Source organism: Canis lupus, chromosome 14, assembly GCF_003254725.2.
Source record: "Canis lupus dingo isolate Sandy chromosome 14, ASM325472v2, whole genome shotgun sequence".
Taxonomy (NCBI): Eukaryota; Metazoa; Chordata; class Mammalia; order Carnivora; family Canidae; genus Canis; species Canis lupus.
This window is the reverse complement of record NC_064256.1, coordinates 56,078,993-56,105,993: the sequence shown is the minus strand read 5'-3', so window position 1 is coordinate 56,105,993 and position 27,001 is coordinate 56,078,993. Positions and strand designations below refer to the sequence as shown.

Sequence of the window (27,001 nt, the reverse complement as noted above, 5' to 3'; positions counted from 1 at the left end):
CTTAGATGCAGTTGATCTCTAAACATTGAAAAGTAAACCTCAAGCAAAGGGAAAAAAACATGTAGAAAAGAAGAAAAGCATAAGGAACTATAATTAGTGATAATTTCTGCTCTTGGTTATACCAAAGCAGTAAGACTTGCATCATTTCTTTTCTGAGAATATACTCAACCATGTATCACTGGAAGGAATTGGAAGGAATTGGTGTCCGACATTTTATCCTAAGTGCCATACCAAGACATTTCTTTTTCTGATATCCTTCAATTTATTTATTTATTTTATTAATATCAAGACATTTCTTTTTCTGATATCCTTCAATTTACTTATTTATTTTAAATATTTTATTAATTTATGAGAGACACAGAGTAATATATAGAGAGAGAGGCAGAGACACAGGCAGAGGGAGAAGCAGGCTCCATGCAGGGAGCCCGACACAGGACTCAATCCCGGGTCTCCAGGATCACACCATGGGCTGAAGGCAGCGCTAAACCGCTGAGCCACCTGAGCTGCCCTGATATCCTTCAATATAAATGGGCTTAAGAGTTAGAACTAAACTAGAATAGGCTAGGAGAAGAGGTGCTTCTTTTTACACAGATCGTGTTTCACTGCTAGCATACTTAGGCAAACAGAAGGTGTTTAATAAATGTTAGTTTCAAAAAAAAAACCCACTACTACCTGTTTTTTTTTTTAATTTTTTATTTTATTTATTTATGATTGGCACACAGTGAGAGAGAGAGAGAGGCAGAGACATAGACAGAGGGAGAAGCAGGCTCCATGCACCGGGAGCCCAACGTGAGATTCGATCCCGGGTCTCCAGGATCGCGTCCTGGGCCAAAGGCAGGTGCTAAACCGCTGCGCCACCCAGGGATCCCCTACCTGTTTATTTAACTAGCCTTTTACCTCAGTTCGTCTTAAAGATGATCACGTTTCTTTACTGGCTGAATAGGTCACTATTTTTTTTTTCCTCTAATCAAACTAATTTATGCATTTCTCAAATACTAGGATGAACTATGAAAATTGTGCAAACTGATAATAAAATACTTGCTTTCCAAAGAGATTATTGAATTCCTCAAAATAGTGATCTGCCCCAAAGTACTTTGAGCACTTCAAGGGAAAGAAATACTACAGAGTCCATTTTTATCTGCATATTCTGAGTATATTTTTACTTCCATGACAAATACAGTATAATTTTCAGATTATAGATTGAAAATAAATAGAGCAGCATTTGTTGTGATTAAGTTTTCCTTCTTGCACGTAGTATCAACAGAATAAGTAGGATTTTCCTTATCATTTAAAAATTGGTAATTCTATCTAGAGTTTAAGTCTCTTCCTGCTCTGTTTGACTTGATTACAATGCTTTACCACAAGAAGGGTGTGTCTTCTGGAATACTCATTCTAAGATAGCACAAATCATTTTTCTTCTCTCTTAAAAAGTTCCACGTTGACCCCTCTAAAACCACACAGATAAAAATGTAAACCAGGTGTCAATTTTACGCAGTTGAAAGTAGAAAAACTTAAGTTTCAAATTAACATTTAATTTTTAGTTAGTTGGGATCAAAAATGTTCCTGTATCTTTGGAACCAATTTTGAAACCCAAGTAATCCATTTTAAGCACCTCTTGGGATGCAGGTCTCTTTCAAAGAAAGATAAACATGCACACTTGCCACTCTCCTTAAGTGGGGTGCTTAGTGCCATCTGACAACTCTATTCGATTACCCTGGTACATTTACTACCTTTTTCACTGGTTATCTATTTTATGATTCTCTGTCCTCAAACTTCTAAGACTTCCTCGTTTCACTCTTAAATGATGGCCTTACTTCTTACTCTCCTGGGGAATAGAATCAGTTGAAGAAGAATTTCTACACTGGGTTTCCTTTACATAAGAAGTCAGCAGACTGGAACACCTGGGTGACTCAGTGGTTGAGCATCTACCTTCTGCTCAGGTCATGATCCCGGGGTCCTGGGATTGAGTTCCACATTGGGCTCCCTGCAAGGAGCCTGCTTCTCCCTCTGCCTGTCTCTCTCTCTCTCTGTCTCTCTGTCTCTCATGAATAAATAAGTAAACCTTAAAAGAAAAAAAAGGAAAAAAGTCAGCAAACTTTATTGTAAAGTGTCAGATAGTAAGTATTTTAGGCTTTATAAGCCATAAGGTCTGTGTCACAGCTTCTTAACACAGCTATTGTAATGCAGAAGCACCTGTAGACAATACATAAATAGGTGTGAGTGTGGTACAATAAAATTTTGTTTATGAAAACAGGTAGTTGCCCAGATTTAACCCCCCCCCCACCACCACCACCTATAGAGTTTGCCAACCTAGTCGAAGGTCACAGAGTTACAACTAGGAGTTATATTTGTTTTTATGCAGTCTGACAGCCTCTGCTTTTTGATTATTTAATCCACTCATATTCACTGTTGGTAGATTATTGGTGTATTGGACAGAAGTATCCACCGTTTTACTTTTGTTTCACATAGGAAAAAAACCACTTTAATGATTTTTCACCATATTTTTGAGTTATTTTCTTCATGGTTGCTCTGGGGCTTACCATATATACATCTTATAAGAATCTCTTTAGACTTAAAACTAAATTGCAGTGAGATATGGAAATGTTACCTCCTATATAGCTTTATTATATTCCATTTTTATACTATTATTGTTATGTGTATTTCATCTTATATGCATTACAGAATATAATTATTCTATGTAATCGTATGTCTGTTGAAGAAAAACGATCAAGTTTATACTTACAGAGGATGCTCTGTTTACATTTTTATTTATCATTTCTGGTTCTCTTCATTTGTTCCTCTGGGTTCAAGTTACCATCTGGCATTACCTCTAACTCCAGTACAACTCTGCTCCCACTCACCACCTTCGTGTTATTATTGTCAAATATGGTGCATTTCTGTCACTTATAAGCCCAACAATTATATACATATTTCTTTACATCAACGCTTTTTAAATCATGAGTAGAAAGGTACATTTATATTTTTAATAATTTATATATAATATTTATTTACATATATAATATTAAATATATATTTATAATTACATAGTTACCTTTACCACTGCTTTTTGGTTTTTTTGTGTATGGATTTAGATTTCCATGTGGGTTTACTTGCTTGCAATCTGAAGAAATGTATTCAGTACCTCTTATGAGGTGGGTTGCCTTAGCAGTTAATCCTCTAAGCTTTTGTCTATTTGGAAATGTCTTTGTTTTGCCTTCACCTCTGAAATAAAGTCTTGCTAGATATAGGATTCTAGGTTGACAGGGATTTTTGTTTGTTTCATTTTATTTTGTTTTGTTTGAGCGCTGAATAAGCCATCCCACTACTTTCTAATCTCCCTGTTTTTTAATAAGAAGTCAGCTGTTCACTTTTCAGGGTTCCTTGTACATGACAAGTCCTGTTGCTCCTTTCAAGACTTCCTCTCTTGTCTTTGGCAGTTCAGCATTCTTCCGAGGATATGTTAAGGTGTGGATCTCTGCATTTTTCCTACTTGGAATACATTAGGCTCCCTAGATGTGTTGATTAATGTTTTTCATCAAACGGAAGTTTTCAGCCATTATTCTCTGGAAGGTCTTTTCTCTTCCTTCTTTTTCTCCTCAGTTTCTGGTATTTTCATTATATTGGTGGACCCAAAAGTATCCCACATTTTTCTGTTTATTTTTCTTCATTTTTTTCTCTGTGGATTGCATAACCTCTGTCCACATAATTATCTTTAAGGACTCCTCTGTCCATTCAAATTGACTGTTGAGCCACTATAATGAATTTATTTCAGTTACTGTACTTTTCAACTTCAGAATTTGAATCCTCTTTTTGATAGTCTCCTTGATATTTTCTTCAGAGCTTCATTTACCTCTCTTTTTAATTTAATATTTTACTTAAATTCAGTTAATTAACATAGTATATTATTAGTTTCAGAGGTTAGAGTTCAGTGATTCATCAGTTGTGTATAACACCCAGTGCTCATTACATCACTGAATGGAAAATGGGAGATGTCTATAGAAAGAGCCCAGATGTCCATCAATTAAATGAATGAATAAAGATGTGAGATAGATACACACACACACACACACACACACACATATACGTACAGTGGAATATTACTCAGCCATCGAAAAATGAAATCTTGCCATTTGCAGAGGCATGGATGGAACCTCGAGGGTATTGTGCTAAGTGAAACAAGTCAATCAGAGAAAGGTAACTTCCTTTACTTCTTTAAGCATGGTTTCCTTTAGTTCTTTGAACATATTTATAATGGCTTCTTTAAAGACTTAAATATAACTTCCGGTCCCTCTCACAATTTCTATTGCCTGCTCTTTTTCTTGTGTATGGGTTACACTTCACCTGTTTCTTTGGAGTTGTCACAATTTTTTGTTAAAAACTGGGTATTTTAGGGGATCCCTGGGTGGCTCAGCGGTTTAGCGCCTGCCTTTGGCCCAGGGCGCGATCCTGGAGTCCCGGGATCAAGTCCCGCATCGGGCTCCCAGCATGAAGCCTGCTTCTCCCTCTGCCTGTGACACACTCTGCATCTCTCTCTCTCTCTCTCTCTCTCTCTCTCTCTCTCTCACTCTATGTCTATAATAAATAAATAAATAAATAAATAAATAAATAAATAAATAATTTTTTTTAAAAAACTGGGTATTTTAGACAATACAGCAGCTTTGGAAAGTGATTCCTCTCTCTCTTTCTCCCCGCATGGAATTTTTGTTAATGTTGTTTGCTTTTTTTCATTTGTTTAGTGACATGGCAAGACTATTTTCGTGAAGTTTGTTTCCCCCAGAGTGTGAAACCCTGATGCTGCTCCTCCAAGAGTATAGTCGTGGGCATATATACAGTCCTCTGGAGATGACAGTGGTTTTAGCAGGCCCCGTTTTAGCAGCCTCCTTTCCTGATTAGTCTGATGGGCTATCTCCTGCGTTTGGTACTACACCCAATGCTCGGGTTCCACTGCCTACTGCTCGATGGCTCTACTGTTCATGACATGCCCCAAGGCATGAATTGCCCAGCAATCTGACAATTAAATTTGGACAGGGGCAGCTTTGAAGCCAGATTTTGAGGTGTATTCTGACCAGGAGAGGGCCCTTCTTAGCCCTTTCCCTGTTTCTCTCCCTTGTAGTTTAGCTTGTTGCTAATTAAAAAGAGCTATTGTCTTTGAGGATAAACTTTGGCTTGATTTTCTCCACATTCTCTTTCAAATAGAGTCCACTCCTTTAGGGAGAAGTCGCAAGCTCTCCTTTCTTAGGGAGTGATTCTCCCCTTGAGCAACATCTGAGCCGCTCTTCTGAGTGCTGCATAGGGCAGTAGCCCCTGGGCTTCCGGGCTGATTGTCACAACGCTGCCCTGTAAGTGAGCTGGCTTGCGGGAGATCAGGGCCCCAATATTCCAGTCTGCAGTTTCCAGGATACAGTCGTTATCCTGTGGGGCTCAATGGAAGGAGAAAACCCTCGACTATCTCAGCTTCACACCAGAATGTAGCCACTTACGCTCAGAGGTGGGGGCATGAGAAACGCCTGTGGCTTGTCCTTCAGATGAGATATGGAGGACCCTTATCTGGTAGCTGAGGGGAGAGGCAGCCCATCTTCTCGGCCATTTTCGCCCAGAGTGTCTGCCAAGCTGAGCTAACTTGGGGCTGCAAGGGGCAGGTGGTAAGGGAGAGAATGGGTCATGATTTAATATTCTTACTGAGTTTTAGTAGATTTCCTTGAGTAAATGTTTCTTCATTGGTTCTGAGCCCTTAGGACTCTTTCCAGAGACTTTAAATAAAGGTTGTATTTTTATAGCTTTCTTTAGCTTTGCTTGTTTCTCTGGGGAGTAATACCATACTGCTCCTCACACTTTCATCCTAACAGAGAAATTCCTTAACCAATATTTCTAGGGTACTAACCAACCAATAGCTATGTATAGCTTAGTATAGTGCTTGGTCCAGAAGAGTGTACAAGATTTTTTTTGAAGTCAGAAACTTTAGCTAAATTCTTTTCATGTAAACTTTACCTGGTTCTAGGGTAATATCATCGGATGCTGAAAATTCTCAGAACACCTTAAGTCTACTGGAAACAGAAGGGAAAGACACCCCCCACCCCCAGGTTTGACTAGGATACATAATGGTTGGATAAATGATGAGTGAAGAAGGCTACACTCTCAACTTTGAAAGCCTTCCTGTGGGAGATATTTCAGCTTAATACCTAACTTCATTGTATTTAGTAAATACGGGAAACAGGATATTTAATAGTCTAAAAGGGTATCACTTAGAAATTAAGCCAGTTACAATTGCAAGCACCAGAAGCAAAACTGAGTTTTTGGTTTCTTAGTGCCCAACCTTTTTTTGATTTCAACGCTATGTGAAAGTTAATCTTTAGGAACACAGATAACCATGATGACTTCTGTTTTGCACTCCAAGTCACTCTGTCACTGCTTAATAAATAATCATTTGTAGCTCTGTGGGGGTGGAAGTAGGGTGGGGATTTTCTTTCTGGCACATCCACTAGTGAGTAATACATTTATTTCAAGTGCCAATAAAAATGTTATACTGGACTTATGTGACACATTTGTTAGTTATTAGAGAAACTAATTCTAAACCATTTGAGCAATGCTCTGTTATATTTCTGTACCTGTAAGTTCAGACTATCTTATCAATATTCTAAAAAAAATAACAAATTTTTAATACTGCATTACAGTATTTAATTTACCGTGAAATAAAATGAGGACATTTTCAGGAGTGGCATCATCTCCGGTTTTCTCTCAATAGAATAGTGTTATCACCTTTTTCTTTTCAACTGCTATTTCATAATTGTTTCCATGAATTTTATTCCTGGAATCTTTCAGACACTTTAATCTCCTTTATTTTTTTTTCCCTTTTGAAATCCATGTCACTGTTTTATGCTATCTCCTCCCTCTCGCCCCCTAACATGTCCCTCACATCTCCAATGACCATGAGTAGAAAGTAGCCTAGGTTCCAGCTCTGTTGTCATTAGTGTGTGCATTTTCCAGGTCTTGATTTCCTCATCTGTAAAATAGATTTTTTTTTTAAGATTTTATTTATTTGTTCATGAGAGACACACACAGAGAGAGGCAGAGACACAGGCAGAGGGAGAAGCAGGCTCCATGCAGGGAGCCCGACATGGGACTCGATCCCGGGACCCCGGGGTCACGTCCTGAGCCAAGGGCAGACGCTCCACTGCTGAGCCACCAGGTGCCCCAAAACAGATTGTTCCTAAGACGGACTCAGAATAATGCCATCTTCAGAGATAGATCCAATTTGGAATTCTGAAAAAAGAACAAAACCTTAGGGCCTTTACAAGAATCAATGTTTACTAAACAATTTGAAAATTGAACCCCTCGAATGGTTTTGCTTTTGATTTCACATTCAGAGATCTGATTGTGAGAATTGATTTTAACATTTGGTTGCTGCCAATTTTATATTTTTGGCAAAACTATGAATAATGACACCAACTAATTTAATGGTTACTGAGTGCTTAGTATGTGTCAGACATTATACATACCCATACATTATGTATTTTATATGAGATTGGAAAACTTACTTTATTATTAAGAGAGACAATAGGATTACTATTATTTAAGGATGTAAATGTTAGAAAAAATAAAACTTTGTGAGACTGCATCATAAGAAAGAGTGTGGTGAAGTGGTTTGTTTATTTAAATTTCCACACTTGAGAATGGTGAAAGATTGACTTATCTTTCCTTGTGGGGGTTAGGTCTCAACCTCAACTATGCCTTCCTACAAAACACAGTTACAAGAGGAAAATCTGCAAAATTCCCAGCATGTGAAATCTTTTAGAAGAGATTTAGACTGAATTGAAAGTAAATTTCTACTCATCACGGATTCAGGTCTCATTAGCATTAAGCCAATTTTGGGAGTTGCAGATGTACAATTTTCCCTGCCCCCCCCCCCCCCCCCGTGTAAGGAATTAAAATGGGACACCAAGATCTTCAGTAGTAATACTGTAACTATCCAGTCAGGGGTAATATCATTACCTTTCATATCAGTGGCAGGATTATAACATATTCGTGGTTAGCTGTGGCCAACCAAGACTGGACTTAAATTGGGGAAATAAAAAAGTAAAGTTAATATGCAAAGTCCCTAAATCAGTTTCTAGATAAATAGGAATAGCATCATAGCACGGAAGGAAAAAATGCAAATTTTGTTCTTATTAAAGTTTTGTTTCCAGAAGTGGTCTCTGTGGTGAGGCTCCTTTGAGACCTCCTTTTAAGGAGTAAAGGACTTCCTGCCCCAGCGGCCGTGAGTGCAGGGAGCAAACGGGCCTCCTTGAGGGTTCTCTCCATTAAAGCAAGCTGCCTTCCCCCAGCTGCTTGCAGGGACGGCGAATCAGCCGAGGAGTTTAAAGGTCCCAGCTTCAGGGAACCTCGTCCCAACTCCAGAGAAGCCTAAAGGGCCATCCTGCTGGCAGAGGCCTTCACCGAGACTGCGCCACAGCCCTTCTCCTCCCTTGGCCCACTCCTGCTTCCTTCCTTCCCTTGCACAGGTGTCGCTGCCCAGAGCACTCCCTAAGAAATGCCCAGTGTGCTCATCTCCGCCTCAGTGTCTGCTTTCTGAGGAACCCAGCCGTCCGCAGCAGTGTCTTTCCTAAATCCTGAAATACAGGATTATTATTTATAACTATTTTCTCTGAAACTTAGTTTCCTATTTTGAAAAAAGATGTTGTAAAGTTTTATAATTAATTGAGCTTTGTGGCCAGGCAGACCTGAATTCCAGTTCCAGCTCTGCTCCTTACTTGCTGTGCAGCTTTTAGAAAATCTTCCAGGTCTCTGCCTCTATGACGTGAACATAACAATAATGATCATACTAAAAAAATCATCTTTAATTGGGCATTTATTGTATGCCAGTCATTTAGCTAATTTAACAAAACCTATTTCTTAATAAACCTATTGAACTAAACCTATAAGGTTGTTACAAGGTTTAGCGAACTAAGGCATAGTTTCTACAATGTCTAGTGTGTGCCATACTTAAATGGTAGCCAATATAATGTTTACTATTTATCTAAAGCGTTTATTATGGTGCCTTACATATACAAAAATGGTAGTCTACATGAGGGGGAAAAAATCAGATTTTTCTAATTGCCAGGACCATGTTTTTGAGAGAAATATTTTCTATCATGTAGTGACACTAACTAAAAATACTTAAATTGTATAAACTGATACGGAAGTATTCACAATCCACAAGACAACAGTTAATAGGTCTTGCAGATAATAAGAATAAATACTTATTATTAATAAATTATCTGGTAAGACTGCCTCTATTTCCCCTTTCCCTTTTTAACAGATTGTACCACACTCAAATACAGAGAGATGCAAGCAGCCGCAAGTCAGAGGTAGAAACCATTTGTCTATAAAGCCACACTTACTAAAACCCTCTTGTGATAGTAGAAGGAGCTAGAGTTTGCACTCTTATGAGGACTGGATGGCGTAAGGAGGTGCGTGGCTCAGTCGTGGTCAGACTGTGGGCTTGGTACCTACGCTAATATGCCTTCACCTTCCCAAGTCACAGAGGATCTCACCTCCCTGAAACATTATACACCAAAGGGGTGCCATAGTTCATCCATGTGAAAGGTACACATTTTCTCAGGTTCTTACTCATTAAATTCACCTGACCTGAAAAATATTTACTCATTTCACATCTACTTGAAAACTAATACTAAAGAGATGGAAAAATCTTAAGTTCGCTGAATTTCTAAGTAATCTGCATTGATGTCACGTTAAACACAGACATGGGGATGCTACCAAATACCTAGAAGTGTCACCATACACTAAGAGCAGCAAAAGAACCGTCCTCGTACACATCCTGGAGCAGCTGCACCAGCTCTGGGTAGTCTGACTCTTGGATGTGAGGAAAATAATCTCCTCTTTGATTAAACCACTGTGGCTGGGTTTTCTAATAATGGTGCCAAAAGTATTCCCAGTTAATACAGGGCTATACTTATGTTGCCTCGTTCTTCAATTTGCTTCTTCCCTCAACATCATTTTCCAACACATCCATGTAAAAAAGCAAAGATGTGGATTAATTCCTTTGAAATGCTGTACAATATTTCATCATATGTCCATCTCACATTTCACCACCCATTCCCCTACTGATAAAATTTTGAGTTATTTTGGATTATTCTCAATAGTGTTACTGTCCATGCTTGTGTATGTGACCTCGTATACATGTGACAAAGTTTCCTTAGCTGTATTTAGCAGTGGAATAGCTAGTTGGGGGGCACAAATATTTTCAACATCATTAACTACTGATGTTGCCAGGTATTTCCATTTACCGCTCCAAATCTCCTCTCACCCTAGACCCACACTGAAAAGCTAAATCTATGAACCACATCAAAGGCCTTTTAAGCTCTTGACTGGGTTTATCCAGCAGAGAACCCCAGCAGAATACTTAAGGTAGAGCAAGGTTCATGTATTTATTCACCTCTTTCTCCTCCCCTCAAGATTTCTGTGTCCCTCAACTGAAGGGGATTGCACCCCTGCCAGAGTCACTCCTTCTGGGTTCCAGGAACCGTCACTTCCTGTTCCTTCCAGTCTGAGGGTGGTAACAGCTCCTTTGCCTACACCTTCAAAAAATAGTCTCTTTGTAAATCAAACATTCTTGAATTATCCTACCATGTGTTTACAGAGTCTTACTGCATCACTCCTATACTGCTCCTCAAGGAGCCTCTATTAATTTACAGACATATAAGCAGCATATGAGTGTCCATTACCTACCCCACAGCCATACCAACACTTACTGACTTAACTTCTTCCTATGTGATGGATGCAAAGGTTGATTATTTCTGTTCTATTCTTGTAGTTTTCTGATTACTAGTGATAGACTTAAACATTTACAGGATATTTTATCCAAAGCAGCAGAATGCACATTCTTCTTCATGCACATGGAACATTCTCCAAGATAGACCATATGTTAATCCGCAAAGCAAGTCTTCATAAATTTAAGAAGATTAAAATCATAGTAAGCATTTTTTTCCAACCACAAATGGTAGAAATCAGTTACTATAAGAAAACTGGAAAATCCACAAATACGTGGATATTAAACATCATCCTACTGAATAAATGATAGGTCAGAAAAGAAATCAAAAGAGAAATCAGAAAATAGAAAATATCTTGTGACCGGTAACAATGGAAATACAACATACCAAAACTTACAGGATGCAGCAAAAGCAGTTCTAAGAGAAGTTCATTGTGATAATGCCTACATTAAGCAACAGGAAATTTTACACCTCAAGGAACTAGAAAAAGAAGGATAAAGCCCAAAGTTAGTAAAAGGAAGGAGATAACAAAGATCAGGAAATAAATAGAGACTAAAAAGATAGTAGAAAAGATCAATGAAACTAAAAGCTGATTTCTTGAAAAGATAAAATTGGCCAACCTTTAGGCTCACCAAGAAAAAAAGAGAGAGGACTCAAAATTAGAAATGAAAAAGATGTTATAACTGATCCCAGAGATACAAAGGATCATTAGAGTCCTATGAATAGTTATGCACCAACAAATTGGAAAACCTGGAAGAAATGGATAAATTCCTAGAAACATGCAACATACTAAAATTGAATAATGAAGAAAGAGAAAATCTGGTTAGACCTATTACTAGATAGAAGATTGTACTGAAACATTAATCAAAAACTTCCCAAACAATAAAAGACAGGACCACATGGCTTCACCAGTGAATTCTACCAAACATTTAAAGATTAATTGATACCAATCCTACTCAGACTCTTTCAAAAATTAGGAGGGAATACTTCGAAACTTATAAGGCCAGTACTATCCTGATACCAAAACTAGCCAAGGTCACTACAAGAAAAGAAATTACAGCCCAATATCTCTGATGAACAAAGGTGTAAAATCCTCAATGAAGTATTAGCTAACCAAATATAATAACCCATTAAAATGATCTTACACGATGATCAATTAGGATTCATTCCAGGATGCAAGGATGTTTCAACATGCACAAATCAATGTGATATACCACATTAACAAATAAAGGATAAAAAAAATCATATAATCATCTCAATAGATGCAGAAAAAGCATTTGACAGAATTCAACATCCATTCCTGAAAAAACTTTTCAACAAAGTAAAAAAAAAAAAAAAAAAAAAAAAAAAACAAAGTGAGGGAATGTACCTCAACACAATGAAGACCATATAATGACAAGCCCAAGCTAGCATTGTACTCAGCAGTGAAAAAATTAAAGGTTTTCTTCTAAGACCAAGAATAAGATAAAGATGCCCACTCTTGCCACTTTTATTCAACATAGTACTGGAAGTTCTAGCCAGAGCAATTAGGCAAGGTGAAAAAAAGTCATCCAAATCAGAAAGAAAGAAGTCTATCTCATTTTGCGGATGACTTCATATTATACATAGAAAAGCCTACAGACTCCGCCAAAAAACGGTTAGGATAAATTAATTCAGTAAAATTTCAGGATGCAAAATCAATATACAAAAGTCAGTTACATTTCCATACACTAGTAATGAACTACCAAGAAGAGGATTATGAAAACATATTTACAATTGTGTCAATACCTGAGAATAAATTTAACCAAGGAGGTTAAAGACATGTACACTAAATGCTAAGACAATGATGAAAGAAATTGAGGAAGGCACAGTAAATGGCAACATATTTCATGTTCATGGATTAGAAGAATTAACATTATTAAAATGTCCATACAAACCTAAAACAATCTATAGATTCAGTGCAATCCCTATCAAAATTCTAATGGCATTTTCACAAAAATAGAACAATCCTAAAATTTGAGTGGAACCACGAAGACCCTAAGTAGCCAAAATAATCTTGAGAAAGAACAAAGCTGAAGGCATCACACTTAACTAATTTCAAACTGTATTACAAAGCTATGGTAACCAAAACAATGATTCTGGCATAAAAACAGGCACATAGACCAATGGAACAAATATAGGGCCCAGAAATAAACTCACACATATTTACTCAATTAATTTATAACAAAGGAGCCAGGGACATACAAAAGGGATAGTCTCTTCAATAAATGGTACTGGAAAAACTGGACAGCCACATACAAAAAGAATGAAATTGAACCACTATCTTATACTTTTTACAAAAATCAACTCAAAATGGATTAAAGACATGAATGTAATACCTAAAACCACAAAACTCCTAGAAGAAAACATAGATGGTAAGTTCTTGGACATCAGTCTTGATGATAATTTTCTGGATTTGACAACAAAAGCAAAAATAAATTAAGTAGGACTACATCATACTAAAAAGGTTTTGTACAGCAAAGAAAACTGTCAGCAAAGAAAGTTGCCTTTGAAAAGACAACTTACAGAATGAGAGAAAATCTTTGCACATCACTTATCTGATAAGGGATTAATATCCAAAATATATAAAGAACTTAACCCAATAGGAAAAAAAAATCCAATTAATAAATGAGAAAAGTACCTTGATAGACGCTATTCCAAAGAAGACCTACAGATGGCCAACAGGTACAGGAAAAGGTGCTCAACATCACTAATCAGGGAAATGCAAATCGAAACCACAGTGGGATATTACTTTACACTGTTACAGTAGCTATTATAAAAAAAAGACAAGAAATAAGTGTTGATGAGGATGTGAAGAAAAGGGACCCCTGTGCACTGTTTGTGGGAATGCAAACTGGTACAGCACTATGGGAAACAGTATTGATGTTCCTCAAAAAAATAAAATTAGAACTACCATATGACCAAAGAATTTCACTTCTGGCCATTTATCCGAAGGAAATTAAATCACTATCTCAAAAAGATATCTGCACTCCCATGTTCACTGCAGCATTACTCACAATTCCCAAGACATGGAAACAACCTAAATGTCCATTAGGAGATAAAATGTGAGTGTGTGTATCATGGAGTTATTATTCAGCCGTTAAAAATGAGGAAATCTTGTCTTTCGCAACAACATGGATGGACCTTGAGATCATTATGCTAAGTGAAATAAGTCAAAGAAAATACTGTATCATTACATATACGTGGAATCTAAATTTTTTTTTTTTTAGTGACTCATAGATACAACAAACAGACGGTGGTTGTCATTGATGGGATAAGGCACAGATAAAATGGGTAAAGGTGATCTAAAAGTACAAACTTCTAGTTATAAAATAAATTAATCCTGGGGCTGTAGCATACAGCCTGGAGACTATAGCGAACCATATTGCATTGCATATTTGAAAGATGTTATACAGTAAAGCTTAAAAGTTCTCATAATGAGAAAAAAAATTTTACGCGTGGTGATGGACGTGAACTAAAGTTATTGTAGTCATTTCATTATATATACGCATATCAAATCATTAAGTTGTACCCTTAAAATTAATCATATGTTAATTCTATCTCAATTTTTAAAACCAGGAACTTAAATGGAAAATACAGTCATTAAAAAAGAACGAAATCCTGCCATTTGAAACCACATGGATGGACCTAGAGGGTATTATGCTATGTGAAATAAGTCAGAGGAAGACAAATGCCATATGATTTCATTCATCCACGAAATTTAAGAAAAAAGCAAAATATAAAAGACAAAAGGGGATCCCTGGGTGGCTCAGCGGTTTAGCGCCTGCCTTTGGCTCAGGGCAGGATCCTGGAGTCACGGGATTAAGTCCCCCATCTGGCTCCCTGCAGGGAGCCTGCTTCTCTCTCTCTGCCTGTGTCTCTGCCTCTCTCTGTGTGTCTCATGAATAAATAAATAAGATATTTTTTAAAAAAGACAAATATAGAGAACAAACTGGTAGTTGCCAGAAGAGAGATGGGTGGGGGATGGATGGAGTAGGTGAAGGAGATTAAGGAGCACACTTACCTTGATGAGCACTGAGTAACGTGTAGAATTGTTGAATCACTATGTTGAACACCTGGAACTAATAAAACACTGGATGTTAATTATACTTGAATTTAAAAAAAATAGATAACAATTTTTAAAAAGCAGTAATTTGGAAGGCGGGCTGTTATGTAGCAATAGGTAACTGAAAAAGTGATTTGTTGTGTTATTTCTGTATTGGTTAACCTAGAGATTACAATATCTGTTCCTGACTTAGAATGTGTATTAAACATGGCTTCATATTAATGCCTTTTTACTCAGTTCAAAGTATTTCCTGATATCCTTTGAGACTTTTTTGACCTATAGGTTACTTAGGTGTATATTGCTTAATTTCCAGAAGTTTGGAGGTTTTCTTGATTTCTTTCCCTCATCGATTTTCCATTTCATTCCATTTCACTCAGAGAACATATTTGGTATGATTTTGCTTCTTTTCATTTGTTACTGTTTACTACCTAGCATAGCCTCTATCTTAGTGAGTGCTTCATTTCACTTGAGAAGAATGTATATTCTGCTGTTGTAGAGTGACATTCTATAAATAACTAAATCCAGTCGGTTGATGGTATTGTTGAGTTCTGTATCTTAATTCTCTGCTCGTTCTGCCGACCACTGAGAGTGAAATGTTGATAACAACTGTGATTGTTAATCTGTCTGCTTTTTCTTTCAGTTTGGTCAAATTTTACTTCATATGTTTTGCAAGCCTGTTGTTTGGTGCATACACATTTAGCACTGTCTGTCTTCTGTGTAAATTGGCCCTTTTATAGTTAGGTCACACCCCTCTTCATCTCAGGTAAGTGTTTTTGCTCAGATACCTACTCTGATATTGACATATCCACTTCATCTTTTCTTTAATTAGTGTTTGCGTGATGTATCTTCTCCTCTCCTTCTCCTTTTAATCTACCTGTATTATTATATTTGAAGTGAGTTTCTTATAGATAGCATATTGTTGGGTCTTGTGTTTTTATTTTTTCAATCTTTACTTTTAAATTTTTGCGTTGGGACCATATATGTATATTTTATATAATTATTGATAATATCTTGATTTGTGTCTATCATTTAGTTATTTGCCTCCTAGTTTTCTTTTTCATTGCTCTGGTCCCCTTTCTTACCTTCTTTTGGATTATTTGAACATCTTAATTTTTTACATTCTTTCCTCTCTGTATAGTCATTGTTAGTGGGGTTGTATTATATATGCATAACTTTGTGCAGTTGATTCTAACATAAACAGTTTACAAATTCAGGTGGGATGTAGAAAGTTACCACCATGTAAGTCCTTTTACCCTCCCCACCTGATACTGTAGTTTCTTATGTACTATATCTATACACAATGAAAACACTTTCAGACTGTTCCCTTTTTTGCCTTCAATCATCATTTTTTTTTTTCAAACATGTTTTAAATAGCTGGAGAGAAGTAGTTTGTAATATTTACCCAGCTTCCTTGCCTTTCTTTCACTCCAGGTTTTTCAGGTCTCCTTATATAATTTTCTTTTTGTCTTCAAAAATTCTCTTAGCATTTATTTTAAAAAAGTCTCCTGATGGTAAATTCTTCATCTTCCTTCGTCTGAGAGTGTCCTTATTTCACTTTCATTAATGAAGGATATTCAACCCAGGCTGAATTTTCTTTTCATTCAGAGCTTTAAAAAAATATTGTCTAGGGCACCTGGATGGCTCAGTCAGTTAAGCATCCAACTCTTGATTTCGTGGACTGGAGGCTCCTAGCTCAGCTTGGAGTCAGCTTAGGATTCTCTCTCTCTCCCTGCTCCTCCCCCCATTTGCATGCACACTTGCGTACTCTCCTAATAAGATATTTAAAATAATAAAAACATTGTTTAACTTCCTTCTGCTTTCATAATTTCTGATGAGAAATCTCTAGTCATTAAAATCATCATTCTCCTTTGTTCTTCATAAATAATGCATCATCTGTTTCTGTCAGGTTATAAGATTTTATCTTTGCTCTTAGCTTTCAGCGGTTTTATTGTGATGTGTCTTGGCATGGATCTCTTTGGATCTTTCCTGTTTGGGGTTTTCTGAGCTTTTAGAATCTCTAGGTTTATACCTTTGATAAAATTTAGCAAGTTTTTAGGTATTATTTTTGTGAATATTTTTTGTTTCAATGGGATGTTTTTCATCTCCTTCTAGGATTCCATGACATATTTCACCTTGTAGAATTGTTTCACAGATTCCTGAGGCTTTGTTCATTTCCTTTCAATCTCTTTTCCTTCTCTTTTTAGGGCTGGATAATTTCTACTGATCTGTCTTCACGTTCACTCACACTTTCATCTCCATTTTGCTCTTGGTCTGGGCTAGTGAGATACTTCTATATCGGTGTAAGGAAGACAGTGTGTATATTTTTAGTTATAAAACTTCTGTGTTGTTACTCTTTCTGTTTTCTGTTTCTTTGCTGGTATTTTCTATCATCCATTTGTTTCAAAAGTTTCATCGTTACCTCTTGGAGTCGTTTCATAATAACAACTTTAAAAGTCTTTGATAATTTCAACACCTGTGTCATCTACGAATTAGTGTCTGTAGATTATCTTTTTCCATATGACTTGGAATTTTCTTGGTTCTTTGTATGCCATATAATTTTCGTTGTATCTTGGACATTTTGAATAGATCGTAAGAAGATTCTGGGTCTAGATTAAGTCCTTTAGAGATTGTTGATAGTCTTGTTTTAGCATACAATCAACCCAATTGGTTTCAGGCTAAAAATTCTGACTAGCTTTCCATGGCTCATGTTCTGATGTTACTTCAATTTTCAAAGCCTTTGCAATGCTCTTCATGCCGACCTCATACATGTAAGACACAGTGGTTTGTCTAGATCCTGGGAGGTGGTCTATCTCACAGTTCTGTTCTCAGAAGTCTTTGGTATGATATTTAGAGTCACATCCACATGTGTACAGCTTGGGAGTAGGCACAGGAGTTTAAATACAATGATATGGAGCCTCTCTTCCAGGTTTCTCATTCTCTCTGACTTCCGAGGTATTTTCTGGTTCTCAAGGACTTACCTTCTTGGGGATCCCTGGGTGGCGCAGCGGTTTGGCGCCTGCCTTTGGCCCAGGGTGCGATCCTGGAGACCCGGTCCCACGTCGGGCTCCCGGTGCATGGAGCCTGCTTCTCCCTCTGCCTGTGTCTCTGCCTCTCTCTCTCTCTCTCTCTCTCTGACTATCATAAATAAATAAAAAATGTTAAAAAAAAGGACTTACCTTCTTGGTCCTATGACCAGAAACTGGCTTTAGTTATCTCATTCTGCCATTTGCTTTCTGTGACTATAACTATTTCTGGAGCCACACAACAGAAAAGAAAGAAAAGGAGGGAAAAAGAGGCAATGGAATTTTGTCCTGGTTTCTTGAGACCACAGCTCCCCTTTTTGGAGAGGAATTTTCTCCTCTGTCCAAGTTTTAGGCACATGTGGGCTCTCACTGATGCTACTGTCCCTACTGACAACACCAATATAGGACTTTTCAGGAGACCCAGAAATAAGAGAGATGGGGTGGGGTGAGAGCACTGAGGGGACTTCTCCCACACTCTCTGGTATGTTAGAAGTCCCTTTCATGTTCCTTGAATCAAAACCAGAGAGCTTCTCTGGAGACTTCTGTGGGTCTCTCTATTCATACAAGGTACCCACTTCAAGGGTTTAGCTACCTTGGGGCCAGGCTACAGGAAATACAAAATAAGAAACTTACCATTACTTATTAGTACCTAAAATTCCCATATTCTTCAGTCCACTCACTACCATTTACTTTTCATAGTCTTCCAATAGCTTCTCTATGCATCCTTTCCAAGTTTATCTCTGTATTCGGTGGGAGATACAAGGTATACCTACTCCATCTAACTTGGAATCAGAGCACCCTCCTGCTTTTTATGCTAGTGATGTCATGCATTTTCCTTCTACATGTCTTAAACCTCACAAGATATTATAATCACTTAATAACCATTTTGACAGTTAATACTATTTTATATCTTCCCACAATTTACCCTTCACAGAGTTCATTCTTTCCTGCAGTTCCATAATACCATCTATAGTATACTTTTCCTTCAGCCTAAAGAACTAGCTTAATACTTACTTTCTTAGCTTTTGTTTGAAAGTATCTTTTTTTGGTCTCCATTTTTGAAGGATCTTTAAAAAGAAACAATTCCTGTTTAGCAGTCCCACCCACCACCCCTTCTTATTTATTTATTTTTTATTTCGTTTTAAGATTTACTTATTTGACAAATGGGGGAGGAGTGGAATAGGAGGAGCATAGAGGGAGAGGGAGAAGCAGGCTCCCCATTCAGCAGGGAGCCCAACCTGGGGCTCAATCCCAGACCCCTGGGATCATGACCTGATCCCAAAGCAGATGCTCAACCCATCGAGCCACCCAGGTTTCCCCCTTTTTTGTTTTTTAAAGATGTCATTCTACTGTCCCCTGATTTCAACAGTTTGCATTGAAAAGCCAGCCCTAGCTTATGGTTTGTCCCACAATGCTACTATGTCTGTCTTTTCATGCACCTTTAATATATTTTCTCCTTGTCTTTGTCACCAGTTTAAGTGTGATATACCTAAGAATGGTTTTCCCTGTATTTGTTCTGCTTCACGTTCACAGATTTCTTAAGTATGTGGATTTCCTTCTTTCATCATTTTGGAAAATTTTCTTTTTTTTTTTTTGGAAAATTTTCAAAAATATTTCTTTAGTCCCATTCTCTCTCTCCTCTAGACATTTTCACTCTGTCTCTTATTTTCCTTTCTATATTTTATATCCTTTTAATCCTCTCTGTGCATTACCTGGAGACTCTTTATTGACCTCTCTCCTTGTTTACTAGTCCACTCTTCTGCTGATAGTTCCTCAAACCGTCTATCTATTCTTAATTCTGGTCACAGCTTCCTTTCCCCTCCCTCGGTTCTAGGATTCTTATGTAAGTCTTCTGTATGAGTTCCAGTTCTCTGTTAAAATTATCTGTTATTTTGTGAACTTTTAAAAGTTATTTTGGTAACTCGAATCAAAACTCTAAATTACTTCTGGGTCTCTTTTCTGTTGATTTGCTTCTGGGGTTTTGTTTTGTTTTAATTTTTAGGTTTGATGCTGGATATAATGGATAAGAATTTATAGGGACCCTAAATGATATTATGTTCTTTACAGGGAGAGTTGAATTTTCTTATGGCTCACTTTGGTCCTGTCAAGAGTTGGTTTTAGACTTTATTGGGGTTGCTCTGTTTCAGTTTTGCCCATACTCATGAACTATAGTCCTTATTCCCAAGGTAAGGGGAAGAAGAGGAAACAAAGAACAGCTCTTCTTTCAATTTTGAAGGACATTTTTCACTTATAGAATTCTGTGGGAACCACTGTTTTTTAAGCATTTTTAAAAAGTTGCTTTGTTGTCTCTTGACTTCCATTATTGCTAATAAAAAATTACCTGTAATTCATATTCTTGTTCACCTGTATTTAATGTATCTCTTCCCTTTGGTCGCTTTAGAGATTTTTCTCATCTTTGCTTTTAAACAGTTTGACCATAATGTATGTAGGTATGCTATGCTTCGTATTTATTCCACTTGAGGCTTTCTGACCCTCTGGGGTCTATAAATGGATGTGTTCTATCATATTGGACAAATAGGGTGCAGTATTTTTTCATATACATATATGTAATCTCACATATCACATTTTCTCTCTTTTTGGAATTCCACTCGCACATATATTAGACTACTTGGCATTGTACCACAGATATCTGAGGTTACATTTCTTTAATTTTCAGTATCTTTTCTCTCAGTTCTTCAGATTAGATAACGTCTGTCTTTAGGCTTATCATCCTTTTCTCTTTCCTACTCCATTCCATTGTTATACCCATTCAGTGAATTTTTCATTTCAGACATTAGACTTTTTGGTCCTAGATTTTGTTTCTTAGGGCTTTCATTTCTCTACTGAAATTTCCACCTATTTGTTCATTGTGATCATATTTTCCCTTAAATACTTGAACATAATTATAAATTATTCAAAAACATTTTCCCACCGGTGCCTGCAACTGGGCCATCTCAGAGTCAGTCTCTTTTGATTGCTTTTTCTTGAGTCTGAGTCACATTTTTCTGGCTTTTCACTTGCCTATTAATTTTTGTTATTGTATGTTCTACACTGAAAATTATATAGTCTGGTCTTCCTTAAATGGGTGTTGGATTATGTCATCTTCTTTCATTTTAAAAGATTTTATTCATTCATGAGAGACAGAGAGAGAGAGGCAGAGACATAGGCAGAGGGGAGGCGGATGTGGGACTTGATCCTAGGACCCCGGGACCACACCCTGAGCCAAAGGCAGACAATCAACCACTGAGCCACCCAGGCATTGCTGTTGTCTTCTTTTAATGAGTTTGGTTTAATTCTTGTAAATTTCCCTTGGCCTATCTGCTTTGTTTTTATTGAGTATGTAATATGGGACCTAAAATATGCTTTTTACACTAAGGTGTGCCCCTTACTTTAAAGGGATGGCCTTTCTAAAATCTAAAATGAATGCTTGGAGTGCCTCATGAGGTCTCTCCACCCCCACTGAGATGGAACTCTCATGTCTCTCAACACTGCATGATATGCAGCAGGCAATCTCTACTAGGCTGTGGAGTCTTATCATGTCCTTATTCATCTCAGCATTCAGCCAAGGAACCATGGTGAATCCCCGTGTAAACTTCTAGGGCCCCCCTTTTCACAGCTACCTACTTTCAGATATGCTATCCTGCCAATTTCAGCTGCTTCAACGGCCCAAAAGTCCAGTTTCTCCTTAAATGAGACTACTCTGCATGGGTTCCACTTTCTTGCACCCCAGGGAAAAAGGTGCCTTTCAGCAGAAAAATCAGGACAGTTATGGGATAGTTATGGAACATACCTCATATATTTCCTCTCTCTCAAAGATCACAGCTGTGGGCTGCCTGTTACCCAATGCCTGAAAAGCTTTGTCACCTGTAGTTTTAGAGTTTTTTTTCCCAGTAGGAGAACAAGCCAGGTACCTATTACTCTCTTGTGGCTAGAAGCAAATCTTTGATGCACACTTAAATGCACACTGAGATTTAAATCACTGATACTTTTAACTATTCCTAAGAGGAACTTTTGACCAAGAGTAGGTAAGAGTGCACTTAATAACATGTTAGGAATGACTAAAGAGGGAAAGGGGCAATGCTCTTAAGGGCATTAAAAACAAAATTTGAAAGCTAACCTATGTTATATGCATGATACTCTTACTTGTATAGACTTAGCAAGTAAAAAAAAAGTAATTATATATATTCTGTGTTGTTATTTTATACATAACCTATGTTGTAATGTATATGATACTCATAGATTTAGAAGATAAAAAGATATATTTTTTTCTTCCCTATTTTGACCCATCCTGTTAATTCAAAATGTTCTCACTTAAGGTCACTGAATCTAAGTTTGAGATACTAGACCTTTGAATCACTGGTTAGTGAGTAGCTAAATTAGGAGTCATGGCCTTAGGAAGAAGCCAGTTCAGACTGAAACACAAGTGACTATTTGGTTGAAGAAGTAACTCTCCATTTTTAAAGGGTGGAGATGGTTTGGTAGTAAATTAGTTCTCTCTCTGCCCTGGGAGATTAGACAAACAATGGATCTAACTAAGAAAATAGACTGACTCATTTGGCTACGATGCTATACTGAAGTTATAAGCAAACTAACATTAATCTTCAGAAAGAGAATCGGGCTCGGTATACTGTAAATGAGTTTTACAGTCAGTTCTGAGATTTCTCACTGAATAATAATTTTTTAAAAATCAGACATCTATAGATCTAATGGCACTCTGAACCCTGCCTTTCCTTACCTCATCCTCTGCTATAGCATAGCTGAAGTCATATGCAATTTACTTCATTATTTATTAACTCTGCTTTAGGGTGGTAGTTTTTATTGCGAGAGAAGTGAGGATGGTAATAACTGCCCTGAGTTTCTTGAGCATTTCCAAACTTCCTCAGGGACCACCCTGAGGACCCTTCCTTCAGGGTCCACCTGAAGAATAGGTACAGTATGAGAAGGGAGGAGAGGCAGACCTGTTAGCAGGAAGAAGTTGCACAGGGCTCATAACGGGTCATAAGTGCACAGGGGTGGAGAATGAAGGGAAATGTAATCACACATCTGGAAGAGACCAGTCATCTGCTCCAGACTGCCTCTGGACAGGTCAGGAAGGGGTGTTTGGGTGGACCTTTTTTTTTTTTTTTTTTTTTCACATCTGGATTTAGCTTCTCTTGAACTTTTGAGCTTTTTGCCTTTTACCAAGCCTGTTTCTTCTCTGCAAATCATGTGGTACTTCTGCCCCAGGACGAAGTCCTTGGAGTGGATTTAATTAGCATTGGGGATGGTCCGTTCTTTTTCCAGAAGGTCTGTTTCAGGTTTAGGTCATTCCATTGGCCTCACCAACAACTGAAGGGCAGATGTCCTGGCCACTCAGTAGTCCCCTGGGCGGAGAGGAAGGACCTCTAGGCTGCTGGTCACACTCCTTGTGTTTCTAACTCGCCTTAGCTGTGAGGACAGGAGGTGCTGAGGTGGGTGGAACTCGGAGTTGAGGAGTTTTTAGGTGATTTCGGGTCTCACAGTCCGTAAGAGCAGCATGCAGCTGCCTACCTTTCCCCGCATACGCGTACACACCCCTACATTACGTGCTGGTAGGAGGGCAATTTTTGGCACCTTGGGGCTCCTCTGGGGCCGCTCATTTCTTCCACGAGTCCCGGGTGTCTGCATTTACCGCAAGAGACTGGGCAGAGCGGAGTGGCAGTCAGTGGTGGCCGCCGCTGTCATGAGCATCAGAGAGAGGTAAGGTAAGCAGGGCTCTTTCTTGCCGCTCGGTGGCCACCCCGGGCCCCCGCCCGCCTCGCCCGCCTCGCCCGCCTCGCCCGCCGCCACCCGCGCGTGCACCCGCGGAGCAGACGCGCAGCCCCGCGCCCCCGCGCCCCTCCCTGCGGCCGGCACAGGCCGACCCGAACTTCCCTTGGGTCGCGGCCCAGCGATACGGAGCGGCCCTGGCGCGGGGCCCTGCTCTTCCCGAGTCGTGGGTGGCGCGGTGCTTGTTTGCCTCCCCTCCCTTTCCGGACCCGACCAGGGATGTATCTGGGTCAGCCTGGGAGGGGCTGGACCTGCCGGGGGCCGGCGGGGCGGAGGGGGGCGATGACAGCATCTGTCAGGTTCCTGGCGTTTCCGGGCTTGGCCCCGTCCAGCCTCGCCCCGCACTCGCGCCCGGCGGGCCCCGGCCCCGGCCCCTGCCCCGGCCCCGGCCCCGGCCCCAGCCCCTGCCCCGGCGGCGCGGGCGCGGCCGCCCCTGCTCGCCCTCCGCCGCGCGCACGGCCGGGCCCCCGGGGAGGCAGGGGGCGACGCAACGGCTCGCGGCCGCCACCGGCCCCCGGGCTTCCTTCCTGCCCGGTGACAGACGGCGGGGCCGCAGGCCAGTCGCCGCGGGAGAGGCTCCCCCCCGGGCCCGAGCCGCCGTCGGCCGCGCCAAGCGGGGACCCAGCGCAGGCCCCAGGGGCCTCTCCCCAGGGCCCGCGCCCCGCACCCCCACCCCCCACCCCCCCGGCGCCCGCGGCCCCCGCGGCTCCCGGAGCGAGGCGCGAGGTGCGTCCGGCCCGCGCCCGCCGACGCCTTGGCCGCGGGGTCACGGGCTCGCGGCTCCCCGCTCCGACGGCTCCAGGCCCGGCCCCCCCCCCGCGAGCCGCCCCGCGCCTGCCCTCGCTCTTCCTCGGCGCGTCGCGGAGCAGCGACCCGAGCGCTCCCGGGGCTCCCGCCCTCGCCCTCCCCGCACCTCCCCGCCCTGCCGCCGCCGCCGCCGCCGCCGCCGCACGCTCGGGCCTCGTGTGCGCGCGGGAGCCCCGATGCCCCCGGGCCAGCAGCCCCGCAGCCCCGCAGCCCCGCACGGCGCCCCCCGCCGCCCCCGAGGCCGCGCGCCAGCCCCCCGCGCCGAGCCCAGCCGAGCCGCGCGCCCGCCCCCCGCCCCCTGCAGCTCCACGCGCCCGCGGCCCGCCCGCCCCGCCCCGCCCCGCCCCCGCCCCCCTGCAGCTCCACGCGCCCGCGGCCCGCGCCCCCCGCCCCCGCCCCCGCCCCCGGCTCCCCGCGCCCGCGGCCCGCCCCCGCCGCACCCCCTCCCCCGGCCGCTCCCGGCGGGCGGGGAGCCGAGCGGACTGGGGCGCGCAGGGGGCGCGCAGAGCTCTCGGGCCGCCCGCGCTCGCCGCGCCTCGGGGACCGCGCTGGGGCGAGCGGCCCGGGCCGGCCCCCCTCGCTCGCCCCGCCGCGGGTCTGAAACTTTCTCGGCGGGTCCGCGGCTCGTCGCCGACGCGAGCAGGGGGCGGGGGCGGGGGCGCGGCGCGGCGGCCGTGACGAGGCGCTCCCGGCGCTGAGCGCTTCTGCTCGGGGCTCGCATGGCGCCCGCGCACGGAGTCTGACCTGATGCGGACGCAGCGGGGTTACTATGAACGCCCCTGTCGGTGGAACCTGGCTCTGGCTCCCTCTGCTCCTGGCCTGGCTCGCCCCCGGGGTCGGCGCCTCGTGGTGGTAAGTCCCCGCGCGCGGGCGCAGGGGGGAGGCGGGGAGCGGGGCGCGCACCGGCCCCGGGGACCTGCCGCCGCCGCCGCCCCCGCCCGCCCGCCCGCTCGCCCCGGCCGCTGCGCCCCCGCCGCCCCCCCCGCCGCCCTGCCTCTCCCCCAAGACCAGTCCAGTTTTGACAACTCCAAAAAAAAAAAAAAAAAAAAATTCCAAACCCACAACGTCCCTCAAACGAGAGAGCTCGGGTGTTTGGTTGATTCGGATCCAGATGAGCGACAGCAAAACCAGCCAATTTCTCATCCCGGTGACACAGACGCGCCAGCCGGGGCCCTAGCTCTGTAGCCCGGGCGTGTGTGTGCGTGAGTGTGCAAATGCAGCGTGAAAACTGCAACCGTCTCCCCCGCCCGGGCCCCCCACCCCGGCCCCCCGGGCGGTGCGGGGCCGCGCAGCCCGCAGGTGAGGACTTGCAGTGTCCCCCCCGCCCCAGGTCCCCCAGGTACCCCGGGCGGTGCAGAGCGGCGCAGCCCGCAGGTGGGCACTTGCAGTGTCCTCCCAGGTCCCCCCAGGCCCCCCCAGGGGCGGTGCGGGGCCGCGCAGCCCTCAGGTGAGGACTTGCAGTGACCCCTCAGGACCCCCGGGGCGGTCCGGGGCCGCGCAGCCCGCAGGTGGGCACTTGCAGTGTCCCCCGCCGGGATCCCCCGGGGAGGTGCGGGGCCGCGCATCCCACAGGACTTGCAGTGTCCCCCTCCCAGGTCCCCCCAGGTCTCCCTGGGCGGTGCGGGGCCGCGCAGCCCGCAGGTGAGGACTTGCAGTGTCCCCCCAGGTCCCCCGGGCGGTGCAGAGCGGCGCAGCCCACAGGTGGGCACTTGCAGTGACCCCCCAGGTCCCCCAGGCGGTGCGAGGCCGCGCAGCTCTCAGGTTAGGACTTGCAGTGACCCCCCAGGTCCCCCCAGGTCCCCCAGGCGGTGCGAGGCCGCGCAGCTCTCAGGTTAGGACTTGCAGTGACCCCCCAGGTCCCCCCAGGTCCCCCAGGCGGTGCGGGGCCACGCAGCCCGCAGGTGAGGACTTGCAGTGTCCCCCCAGGTCCCCCAGGCGGTGCGGGGCCGCGCAGCCCGCAGGTGAGGACTTGCAGTGCCCCCTCCGGGCTCCCCCCAGCCCCCTGCTGCCGCCCGCCGCCCGCCGCCCGCCGGGGCTCCCGCTGCCGCCCGTTGGGAAGCGCGGTCGCGGCGAGGGTAACTGCAGGGGCGCTCGCTCGGCGGCTCCGGGGCAGGGCGCGCGGGGAGGGGCGGCGGGCGCGAGACGGAGCAGGTCCCGGCGGCGCTCCGAGGCGAGACCCTCCCGCTCCGTCCCCCTCCTGGCGTCCCGGAGAGGTGGAGTTGCAGCTGGGGGACGCCCTTGAACCTGCAAGTTTCGGAGCAGATCCTAAAATACGGACTCAGGAATGCCAGGGACGGTGGGCTGGTGTTGCTGGAGGGGTGGGTGGGTATTTTGTTTTCAAGAATCTGGCAAAAGTGAGGAGCATCGGCCAAATTAAAGACCATAGAGGAGGGAACTTGAGGAAGACCTTGGAGCTCTTCAAAGGAGCAAGGCAAAGCGTTGATGGGAAGAAGGGTTCAATTCCTCCCTAAGCCGCTTTGAACAGGAAGGCGTTTAGCCTTGACACTGCTGACACAGGATCAAAGATTGATTTA

The 27,001-nt window shown here is 42.7% G+C and overlaps 1 protein-coding gene and 1 long non-coding RNA gene across 3 annotated transcripts in view; one reads left to right on the top strand and one right to left on the bottom strand.

Annotated features, from left to right (window-relative positions):
• Positions 1-7,003: 7,003 nt before the first annotated feature.
• LOC112670802 (uncharacterized) lies at positions 7,004-25,339 on the bottom strand. The gene is made up of 4 exons (XR_003143236.3): positions 25,212-25,339; positions 23,466-23,569; positions 14,809-14,866; positions 7,004-7,260 (listed from the first exon to the last, which is right to left on the bottom strand). It is a non-coding gene; the product is annotated as an uncharacterized LOC112670802 (long non-coding RNA).
• Positions 23,227-27,001, top strand: part of WNT2 (Wnt family member 2) — a 48,939-nt gene continuing 45,164 nt past the window's right edge. Inside the window, exon 1 of one of the 2 annotated variants that reach the window (XM_049093849.1) lies at positions 23,227-23,591. In XM_049093849.1, the coding sequence (XP_048949806.1) occupies positions 23,389-23,591 (203 nt within the window). In that variant the 5' untranslated portion in view covers positions 23,227-23,388. Of the gene's footprint in view, positions 23,592-25,181; positions 25,320-27,001 lie in introns of those variants that run through there. The other variant, XM_025464761.3, reaches the window with a different exon arrangement.